General features: G+C 40.3%; 2 protein-coding genes across 6 annotated transcripts in view; one reads left to right on the forward strand and one right to left on the reverse strand.

Annotated features, from left to right (window-relative positions):
* Positions 1 to 3,168, reverse strand: part of ankef1b (ankyrin repeat and EF-hand domain containing 1b) — a 5,858-nt gene extending 2,690 nt beyond the window's left edge. For all 3 annotated transcript variants that reach the window (XR_014535197.1, XM_083551047.1, XM_083551046.1), the window contains exons 1-6: positions 3,062 to 3,168; positions 1,735 to 2,143; positions 1,435 to 1,634; positions 381 to 530; positions 136 to 259; positions 1 to 49 (exon numbers count right to left, since the gene is read on the reverse strand). The exon at positions 1 to 49 is cut by the window's left edge and continues 801 nt beyond it. Coding sequence is in view for 2 of the 3 variants with exons in the window: in XM_083551047.1 (XP_083407173.1) it covers positions 1 to 49; positions 136 to 259; positions 381 to 530; positions 1,435 to 1,634; positions 1,735 to 2,143 (932 nt within the window). In the remaining variant the exon portion in view is untranslated. The remainder of the gene's footprint in view (positions 50 to 135; positions 260 to 380; positions 531 to 1,434; positions 1,635 to 1,734; positions 2,144 to 3,061) is intronic.
* Positions 3,169 to 4,229: 1,061 nt separating this feature from the next.
* On the forward strand, positions 4,230 to 10,472 carry khk (ketohexokinase). 3 transcript variants are annotated; one of them, XM_083550278.1, is made up of 10 exons: positions 4,230 to 4,388; positions 4,879 to 4,995; positions 5,187 to 5,321; positions 5,817 to 5,951; positions 6,521 to 6,593; positions 6,690 to 6,836; positions 6,997 to 7,085; positions 7,750 to 7,907; positions 8,092 to 8,178; positions 9,527 to 10,472. In XM_083550278.1, coding segments are annotated over exons 1-10 (1,035 nt in total). In that variant the 5' UTR covers positions 4,230 to 4,296; the 3' UTR covers positions 9,529 to 10,472. The 3 variants fall into 3 exon arrangements, with proteins under 3 accessions (XP_083406404.1, XP_083406406.1, XP_083406405.1); XM_083550280.1 differs by lacking the exon at positions 5,817 to 5,951; XM_083550279.1 differs by lacking the exon at positions 5,187 to 5,321.
* Positions 10,473 to 11,345: the final 873 nt, after the last annotated feature.

Here is an 11,345-nt window from a genome sequence, read left to right on the forward strand (position 1 = left end):
ATTTGCCTAGGAACCAATCCAATGGTGTTCTTCAGCTTTGGGTTGCATCCTAGAGGTGAAGGAGATGTGGTTGATTAGGTACAGTTAGAGAGAGTGTGATTAATGACAGAACTGCTGCTCTGTAACACACATCACCTCGCTGTGCCAGAAACCTGCAGCACTCAGTGTTACCTCCAGCTGCACACACATGCAGAGCCGAGTTTCCCTCCACACACACCGCATTCAAATCAGCCTGGTACGCTGACAACAGCCGCAATATCTAACACACAACAATATCATAAATAAGAAGAAGAAGAAGAAGAAGAAGAAAAAGAAGAAGAAAAAGAGGAAGAAATAACAATAAATAATACAATAATGTAGATTATTTTACAGTCTCTTGCCTGGAAAAATCCTCCTGCTGCAGCGAACTGAGTCGCATTCTGCTGCAGTTTATCTGATGTATTCGGGTTTCCACTTCTCTGTAAGATTCCTCTCACTAAGGCCACGGAGCCTGCTCTAGCTGCCTCCATAAGAGCCGTCCGCCCAGTCAGCTGTACACACACACACACGCACACACACACACACACACACACACACACAGTAAACAAGATTTCTCTTACTCATCCATCCATCCATCCATCCATCCATCCATCCATTTTCTCCCGCTTATCCGTCCCTCTTACTCATTACCCACAATAAAAATTATATACAAACAAACACTATATGGTCAAAAGTTTGTGGATTCCCAGTTACTGCTATAATGAGCTCCACTCTTTTCCAATAGATTTTGTGGATATTTAGTGGAGATTTAATCAGCCTGAAGTGGTGTTAGTAAAATCAGGTAGTTATGGAGGTAAGAAGGTGAGGAGGTTCCTGGGGTGCAGTCAGCGTTCACATCAATTCCAAAGGTGATCAATAGTGTTGGACCTTAATAGCAGGAGATCTTCCACTCCAAACTATGTAAAGTAGATCTTCATGGAGCTGGCTTTGTGCACAGGAGCATCATCATGCTGGAACAGGTTTCGGTCTCCTAGTTCAAGTGAAGAGAAAATTTCATGCTCCTGCATCCAAAGACGTCCGAGACACTTGTGTGTCTGCAGCTTTGGGGAAGAAGCACGTGTGCATCTGGAAATGTAAGATGTCCCTGGACTTTTGTTCTTGTGTATGTAAATATGTGAAATAGCATTTATTTGGCACTGGACAGGAATGAATCCTGTTATAATGTAAGAAGACATCATGTAAATATGATATATGAGGGAATAATAAAAAATCTTTTCTAAATAAATTATTTATAATTCTTGTTATATATAAACTCTGTGATTCTGTGATTGTTTTGGAGTTTTGTGATCATAAGTAATATTATTTGATCGATAGAAGTGGATCTTAGTGGGTTTATATATTGTTAATATTCATGTTTGTAAAATTCTGCTTTATCCTTGTTGTAGAAAGACAGACCTGGTCGGTGGCGTTAGGATCTGCTCCACTCTCTAAAATCCTCATGCAGATGTTCTCACACTCCTTGGCGTGTTCACAGGCGAGCAGAAACACAGGTTTGCCCACGTTGGACGTGTTGTTGACGTCTGCGTTGCTGTTGAGCGCCACCTGCAGGCAGCGTGTGTGTCTCTGGGACGGTGAGATGCAGTAAAACAGAACTCCTACACAAACGAGATACAAATAATATTTATAATAATAATAACAGTCATCATCATCATCATCTTCATCATCATCATAAAAGTCCTGAAGAAGCCCATGCACCTTTCCCTTCATTATCCACAAGTCTCATGTCAGCATGGTTCTTTGCCAGAAGATCCAGCATAGCGTCATATCCAAGTTCTGCAGCAAGTAAGACTGGAGTGCGTCCTCTCTTATCCTGGATGTCAGGATGAGCTCCCAGAGATAGGAGAAACTCAGCTGTGTCAAGGTCGTTGGAGATGGAGGTCAGATGAAGCACACCGTTTCCCTCATTCGGTTCGGTCAGATTGATCAGATTTGAGATGCCGAGACGCACCATCTTCCCCAGCCGAGCTTTATTTCTCTCCCGCACTAACTGCAGGAGCTTGTAGATCTGCAGAACCTCCAGACGGCTCTCGGCCACTGCACCGATCTTCAATATCTTCGTCATTGATAGCATGGTTGTGCTTTCCACGCCACCTCCTTCAGACATCTAAAGAGACAGAAGCAATACTCACTCCAGTGTTTCTTTCCACAATTCTCAATCAACATATAGCTATAATCTGCTTCAGGCTACACGCTTTTTAGTTTACAATGCATGATGGGAAGGTTAGTTTTATCTGGGATGTTTAACAGTTTCCAACCTTCCTTCTTTCTTTGCTTTTTCACTCTTCTCTTCCTCATACACTCTCCCTGTCTCTCTTTTCCCATAAATCCATATACAGACTCTTACAAATCTGTTGCTCTTCCTCCACAAACACACGTTTTTCTGAAATAAACTGAAACAGACATAAATAACTTTCATTTATTTTTTTTATTCCAGATTCCATGAGTGTGTTCTCCGGACTGAATTCTTCAACTGCTCCTATAGATGTCGTTTAAAACCAGAAAGTAACCTGTTGGAGGACCATGAGCTGCGACTGAGATGCACAGATTCAAGGCTCCCCTGCCAGATATAATCAAACCTCCTGAGTGTTTTACACCAGGCATCAAGAGGACTAGGAGACCCAAACCTGTTCCAGCATGACAATGCTCCTGTGCACAAAGCCGGCTCCATGAAGATCTGCTCTCCATGGGTTGGAGTGGAAGATCTCTTGCTATAGAGCTCTGAGCTGTTACACTGCACTACACTTTATTGACATTTTCCTCTACAGGAACTCTCTGTTTACATTTAGACATTTCTATACAACATGGAGTAGTGCAGGAGTCTACTGTACTACTAATGTAGATCTGAAAATGAATAAAGAAATGAAATGAGGTAGAGTTGTGTGATAAGAGGAACTGTAAAGATTATAAGCTTTAGGTTTGAGCAGAAGGAAGTTTCAGGCATAAACAACTCCAAATTGTTTTAAAATGAAAAAGAATTTAGTTTATAAAAGTAAAAAAGTGTTTAATGATCAGAACAACTTACGCTGCAGTGACAGTGAGAGAACAGAGAGATTTCACACTACGCTTATCCCGGGAAAAACAGAGAGAAATGCTGTGTGTGTGTGTGTGTGTGTGTGTGTGTGTGTGTGTGTGTGTGTGTGTGTGTGTGTGTGTGTGTGTGAGAGAGACAGGGCTTGATCCACTCCGCTGCACTTAAACACAGTGTCTCCATGGAGACAGCACACAAGACAAGATTTACCACCCAGGCCTGCTTTCAGGAACCTGTCCTCCTTCTCAGTGTCTAATACCCTGCAGCAGACCCCCTCTGTGTGCTTCACTGTGTGTGTGTGTGTGTGTGTGTGTGTGTGTGTGTGTGTGTGTGTGTGTGTTCTGAGAAATTGGGAGAAAAACTCTACACAAAACACATCAAACTTCACATCAAACATTTGTACTTTAACCCCATCACAGTGTGTGTGTGTGTTAGTGATAATCGTTCATGAACAATTCCTTCATTTTGAACAAGTCTTCTAGTCTTGTGACTAAAAAAAAAAAGAGTCGTCTTAAGGGGGCATTTGTTCATTTTTTACTTTACGCACATGAGCAAAGCATCGCAGAACATCTGTAGGTGATGTACAGGAACAGAACTGAGAAGTTCATCTCATGTGTCCTCTGGTCCGAGTCTTTCGTTCTTTTGTCACATGACTCCCATTAATGCTACACAGTGAAATAGATCAGATTTTTTGTTTATCATCATTTGTCCTTGGCTGCAATTCATATTTTCATTATTGGAAATATAGTTAAAGTTGTTGTATGTAGGAGACAATTAAAACGTAAAAATATTTTTTTTTCAGATCAAAGGCACGAAATGAACTAAATGACTCGAAAAAGATTCATTCATTATGAACCAGACGCAAAGAACCGAGTCATTAAAATGATCCGATCTTCCAATCACTAGTGTCTGATCTCCAGACTGCAACTTCATATAAACTCGCCAGTTTTTGAAAAGCCGAACATTTCCCACAACAACAACAATAATAATAATAATAATAATAATAATAATAATAATAATAATAATAATAATAATAATAATAAAATGAAACAAATAACCCGTTCTTCTTGTAACCGGAAGTAGGAAATACAGCGCGCTGAGAACACACGCACACGCGCACTTCCGCCCTTCCTACGTTTTGACCAATCAGAGAACGGCATGGTTTACCTTTCCCCTTTAGTCCATGTTCCACACTACACCACACTACACACACACACACAGAGTAAACCATGGAGCAGAAGAAGATCCTGTGTGTTGGGTTGGTGTGTTTGGACATCATTAACGTGGTGGATCAGTTTCCGGAAGAGGACACGGACACCAGGTTTATATCCTGAATATAATAATCTTATAGCGTGGTTTAATGCTGATGTGATGCTGAGGGAAGGCAGGGTTAAAGTACAGCTCTCTCTCTCACACACACACACACACACACACACACACACACACACACACACACACACACAGACACACAGTGTCTGCAGAAAGATCAGTCAGGACATTCACGCGCTACTGTAGACTTTGCACTGTAATAATGATATTGTAATTAATAGATTGTTACGTCACACCAATCACCTTGGACTTTGCAGCTCATTCATTCGATACCGAATGTGGGCGGGGCCTGATCGTCGCTAAAACACTTCGGGACAAGCCCCCTAATTGGTGTTGTGACGTCACTGCCTATGTCAGAGTTAATCATACTTTCAAACTAAGAATTTTTTTATTTTATTTTCTGATCACAGCTCACAGCTATAAAGAACTGTATTAAATACCGTGTGTGTGTGTGTGTGTGTGTGTGTGGGGGGGGGGGGCAGATGTGTGTCTCAGAGGTGGCAGCGAGGTGGGAATGCCTCCAACTCCTGCACAGTTCTGTCTCTGCTCGGTGCTCCCTGTGCCTTCATGGGTTCTCTGGCTGCAGGACCAATTGCTGAGTGAGTATTCTACATCTTCAACTTCATCTTCATCTTCCCCTGAAATCAGAGCAGGAACTGTACTGTACCGTACCGAACCAGGCACAGGATTCTGTATACATGGATTTTAAAGTGTGTATGTGTGTATGTGTGTGTGTGTGTGTGTGTGTGTGTGTGTATATACACACTCTTGAATACTTTGTTCACTTCAGCTACATCCTGAATGATTTTAAATTGTTCCACATTGATGTGTCTCTTGTCACTGAGCATGCTCAGTGCTCATGCCCCGCCTCCGTTGTTATCAGCAACCAGACCAGTGGCACGCGCACCATCTTGCACATGAACAGGTTTGTGTGTGTGTGTGTGTGTGTGTGTGTGTGTGTGTGTGTGTGCGCGCGCACGTGAAACAAAACTTCTATACGTCTTCACATGCGGGTCCTGTCCCAATCCTGCTGTTTATGTGCCCTTGATTAAGTGCACTTGTGTTCTGTAGAGATCGTGAGACGAGCGTTAGATGAGGATGAAGACATCAGTTATGTCACCGTTTGTAATCCACTGGAGTGAACATGCGCCTAACACGCTAGTGTCAGTAATACACAGCTGAGAAGAGCTCATTTACAGGTGTTAGTCTCCACAGCTGGAGTGGCGCTGAACTCGTAAGCAGATCATAAAAAAGAGAAACTCTGTAAATCTGACAGAGAATCAACACAGTGTTTAAATCACTTTCACTCCAACCACCTGGTGGCGTCTCACACCGCAGTTCTTCATGTTAGCACAAGGAGGCACAGCCACGCGTATGCTAACTAAATAAATCTTCCCTGTGCTTCTCTCCATGTTGTTAGCTTCATCGTGGGGGATTTTAGCCGCCGTGGTGTGGATATTTCCAGCATAGCGTGGCAGCAGCGCGGCGAGACGCCGTGTGCGTGTTGTATTGTTTGTCAAAAATCGGGTTCTCGCACCGTCGTGCTCTACGACACGTAAGAAAACGACAACGAGAATAATAATAATAATCTGGAACAATCTCCACAATCACGTGACCATCATATGCTAATACGTGATGATCTGTCGTCTGTAAGCACAGGCTAATCACAACAATCACATTCCACACCTAATAGCTAGCAAGCTGATTAGCCAGCATGAGTTAGCGTTCTGGTGTATCGCTGTCACATTTGTGATACTCAAAATCCCCAGAAGCCTTCAGTGCAGCTTAATTAATTCACTTTAATTAACAACATTAACTGCTCAATGTGCTAATTAATATGCTAATTAATAACACTGTAATTAACTCAGTAACGTGTTCCTGATTGAACTGATGCAGAGGAAATTGTTAAATATTTAATTTTAAATCTAATTATTGACTGGGGTCTGGTTTACATGATTTTAATATTTAATTTTGCATTCAAACATTTCAAAAGAGCAAAACTTTTTGCCCCCAAGCCCCTCCCCCGTTATATTTACTGTGTGTGTGTCTGAGAGTGAGAGAATGTGTGTGTATGTGGGTGTGAGTGTGAGGAGTTTTTCTGATTTCTCGTCTTTGTTGGATCAGAAACCTGCCTGATGTTTGTGCAGATGATTTCTTAAAGCTGGATCTCAGGCAGTATAAATGGATTCACTTTGAGGTGAAAATGTTTTTTTTTTTTTTTTAAACTAAAACACAAATGACTGTCATATCTAAAAGTTTAAAAGTGTGTGTGTGTGTGTGTGTGTGTTTTAAGGGTCGTAATGCTGATGAACAGGTGAGGATGATTGAGCAGGTTAAAAGCTTCAATGCCACACAGGAGGAGAAGAACAGGATCACCGTCTCTGTGGAGATCGAGAAAACCCATCCCTCACTCTATCAGCTCTTCCCCCATGGAGACGTGGTACAGTGCCCCTTCACTAATCTCTGTTTTATTATAATTCACTTTGCTACACTTAATGATTTATCATTGTTTAAGTATAAACATATATTCCTGTGTGTGTGTGTGTGTGTGTGTGTGTGTGTGTGTGTGTGTGTGTGTGTGTGTGTGTGTGTGTGCGCAGGTGTTTGTAAGTAAAGATGTGGCGTTGCATTTCGGCTTCGATTCGGCTGCCAGTGCAGTGAAGGGTTTTTACGGCCGCGTAAAAGACGGGTAGGAAATAAACGTGTGAGACGCACTGATTCAGAGGGAAAACCGAATCAGGGTCATTTATTCACTTTCATTATAAATCATTCATTTTAAAGAGTTTTTGCGAAATCTCTGTAGGTTTTGTTCAGGAACCAGAATTGAGTAGATCACCTTATGTGTCCTCTGGTCCAAATCTTTCGTTCTTTTGTCACGTGTCTCCCATAGACACTACACAGTGCAAACAGATTTTATTGGTCTGAATCTTGATAATATTGTTACAATAATTATGAGGGTCACGTAACAAAAGAAATAATGACATGGACCAGAAGATATGAAAGGTGAAGCTACACATTCTGTTTTTCATAATTTTTGGGATCAGATTATTGAAAATGTAACATTTTAATTCATTTCTGATCAAAGCAACGAAAAAAAAAAAAAGAAAAAAAGATTTGGTCATTTTGTTGAACGAAATTCAAGAAACCGAGTCACTAAAATGATCCGAACTTTTCATCACTAATGGGTGTTTTACAGGTGAGCAGTTTGGTGTAATGTGGTTAATTGTCCGCTAGATGTCAGTAGAGAGCTTTAATCCTACTGTGTGCAGAGAAGATTTAGATTGGTTGAATGTGCTGATATGTGTGTGTGTGTGTGTGTGTGTGTGTGTGTGTGTGTGTGTGTGTGTGTTCAGGGCAGTGTTGATATGTGCCTGGGCGGAGAAAGGTGCTGATGCTAAGGGTCCTGATGGTACTGTTCTGCACTCTGAAGCTTTCCCTCCGGACAAACTGGTGGACACACTCGGGGCTGGCGACACCTTTAATGCCTCGGTCATTTACAGTCTGTCTCGTGGTAAGAACCTTTTTTATGCTATTTTATATGCAGTCCCTACTGAATATTTAAATTCTCAGAGGGCCACGCCCACACAGCAGAGTCAACAAACACACCTGTGTGTAATAATTCTGTGTTTGGAGTTGAAAGGGACTGAATAAATGAATAAATGAGTGAGGTGTTGTTGTGTTCTGCTCCGCTGCAGGAGGGTCTTTACAGGAAGCACTCACATTTGGCTGCCAGATTGCGGGAAAGAAATGCGGCGTTCACGGCTACGATGGGATTGTTCTGTAAAAACAACAGAGGTGGCAAAAGTACACACATTCATTACTTAAGTAGAAGTACAGATACTCATGTTTTAAAATACTCGGGTAAAAGTTGAAGTACTGATTATACCTTTTTACTTAAGTGAAAGTAAAGAAGTCTTGGCTCTGACATGTACTTAAGTAAAAAGTAGTTATTACTATTACCTGTTTTAGCTGTTAACTGGACCTCACATCATATTAATATTAGATAGATAGATAGATAGATAGATAGATAGATAGATAGATAGATAGATAGATAGATAGAGACACAATAAATATATAGACCATAAATATAAAAATTCTCATAAGCAATTTTTGAAGGGGGACACAAATAATACAGTCAAATTGTACTTATAATGACTTATAATTGCTTTTATTATTGTAGCATGGAGACTGCGTCATTATGATTATTTTAAGTTTAAGTTTTTCTCAGGTTCAATGACAAAGCAAAATAAGGAATTAAAAAACGGTTTCAAATTTTATTTAAAATTAATTAAGACACTTAAGAACAGAATAGAAATTGATTATAAAAATACAGTGGGGTCAGTTCGGACGTAGCAGTGCTCATTTAGTAAATGCACAGATAAACAATATGCTAATTGTGTGTTAATGTTAAATTAACATTATACCAAGTCGTCCCAAATAAAACACTGCATGTGAAACGGCTTTGGTGTGTTAGTGTCAGTGCACTATGCTACAAGCTATTGTAAACAAGCTAACGTTCACTAGATAAGTCATATTTTAATCACTAATAGAGCAGATTCATGGAAAATTACATCGCTAATCAGCATTTTTGCCGCAACTAATTTATGAGAGTCTGCATCAACTACATTAAAGAGAATAAAATACCCTAGTTAATGGAGTTGAACAATAATTGAGCCGCAGAAACACACCTGACTCGTGTGTGTAGAGTAAGTTAGATGAACTTGAAAAGCAGGCAGTGGGTCAAACCACTGTGAGGAAGGTGGGGGGGGGGGGGACTGTTTCTAAATGCATTTTTGCGGGGTTTCTTCCTACTTACACCTAATGAATGTATCCAGGCTGAAGAGCCACGTACAGAACACAAGCAGAGAAAAGATGATGATGATCAGGAATGTGTCTGTTCTCAGTCATGTTCTCATCACTGACTCTCTCTGTCTTATCCACGTTAACCCTAAAGTAATGAGCCTGTCTTGAAAATGTAAGAAGTAAAAAGTACAGATATTTGTGTAAAAATGTAATGAGTAAAAGTAAAAAGTTGTCTGAAAAATAAATAGTGGAGTAAAGTACTGATACTAGAAAAATCTACTTAAGTACAGTAACGAAGTATTTGTACTCCGTTACTTCCCTCCTCTGAAAAACAAGAGCTGAGGACGTTACAGATGTTCAGGAAAATCATGAACGGGTTGAAAACTACATTCCTGCAGATCAGCAGCTTCAATACAAATCACATACACTGTCGAGCCAAAAGATTGTGGACACCAAGCAGAAGATCTCTATGTGCTTCTTTATGAACGTCACAGTTCGATGTTAAGTCTCATTAGCTGTTATAATAAAATCCACTCCTCAGGGAAGATGTTCCACTCGATTTCGTGGAGATTCATTCAGCTACGAGTGTGAAAAAGTCCGGTAGTGAAGGCAAAATTGCATACCATAGACAACCCGCTCCACTGTGTACCTCCAACTTTGTGTAACAGTTTGAAAAAGAAGCACATCAGAGTGAAGAAAGTCCAGGTGTCCCAATATTTTGCCCAGATAGTGAGTGTGTGTGTGTGTGTGTGTGTGTGTGTGTGTGTGTGTGTGTGTGTGTGTATATATGTATATATAATCACATAAGCTATACCTTTATGAATGCACCACCTTCACATTAAAGAAGGCACTTGTACACTTGCCCTTAGTTGAGAACTTCTAGGGGTCTAAGGGAAGATGGTCAGATGAAGGACAGTGTGAGTGTGGAACTGCTTATATAGTTATAATAATAATACTTGAGAAAACTAATTCCTTCAAATCTCTTATTTGCTACTTGCTGCTAAATCAATTAAATATCAAGTGAATTATTAGCATGCTAATCAGTGGCTAGCTAATTGGCTAGCTGGTAATTAGTGAGCTGATGTAACTGTACAGAGTTTTATATAACCAAACCTTTTCCTACAAGCTCTGAGTATTTATTACCACCATCGGCCTGCTGCAGTGCATTGTGGGAATCTAGATAAACACTGGGTTTTCAACATGTTTTTCTTTTTTTTTATTGTAAATTATTTCTACAATTTCAGCTGAACATTGCATTCTATGGAAATTATATTATACAAAAATATTCATCAGAAATATTACAAATAAATCTTATATTTTGTTCTGCTTTCAGCATCTTTCAATCACACATTAAAATAATGATAATAATAATAATACGTTATTCTGTGCTTTTTAACAATTTTCACCGGGACCCTGTTGGTTAATGATACCTGTGGTGGTCGTTGGTAACTCGGGCCTCGACTGATCCGCTATGAATTTCTGATTCCTGATCCGTATAATTAATTTAGCACATTTTTACGCTGGATGTCCTTCATAACACAAACCTCCACATTTATCCAGACTTGAGACCTTCTTTTATAGATTGGATTCTTATTGGTATTCATGTTGAATTTAATACAAATAAAGACAAAACACTGAAGGGTGTGTGTGTGTGTGTGTGTGTGTCTCTTTGGTTGTCTGTAAGTGGTCAGTGGAGCAACAGTATTGAATGCAGGTGTCTATTGCTGCCCTTGTTTAGATGTTTACGTTTGTTTAGATGTTGATGTTTCCTGTAGAAATGTTGCTTTACTTTGTTCGGAAGGAACCTGCTGGCTGTGGTGTATCTCAGCAGCCGGACCTCCAAACCCCTCCACCGTGAACACACACCACGGCTTTCCTCACCTCCACACGGCTCTCAGCATGAACTCTGGGGTCCTGCAGCCCACAGCTTACATTTCCAATTAAGCCAATTTAATAATCACTGTTCAAACTGAACCACACACACACACACACACACACACGCACACCCCTTCAGGAAGGTCACACTGTGGGCGGGGCTAATCACATTTAAGCTTTCATTTGGACCTGCTGTCAAACTGCATGTAATAATTCTCTTATTAAATATAAAGTAATACTGTGATATGATAATGTTTATTAATATGGTTGT

This window comes from Silurus aristotelis (genome assembly GCF_946808225.1).
Source record: "Silurus aristotelis genome assembly, chromosome: 9".
NCBI lineage: Eukaryota > Metazoa > Chordata > Actinopteri > Siluriformes > Siluridae > Silurus > Silurus aristotelis.

Bases quoted from the DNA above. Each gene is read 5' to 3' on its own strand.
- khk (XM_083550278.1), top strand. From the start codon at position 4,297: ATGGAGCAGAAGAAGATCCTGTGTGTTGGGTTGGTGTGTTTGGACATC. The intron at 5,952-6,520 runs GTAAGAAAACGA...TTGTTGGATCAG, and splicing joins ACCGTCGTGCTCTACGACAC to AAACCTGCCTGATGTTTGTG. The intron at 7,086-7,749 runs GTAGGAAATAAA...GTGTGTGTTCAG, and splicing joins TACGGCCGCGTAAAAGACGG to GGCAGTGTTGATATGTGCCT.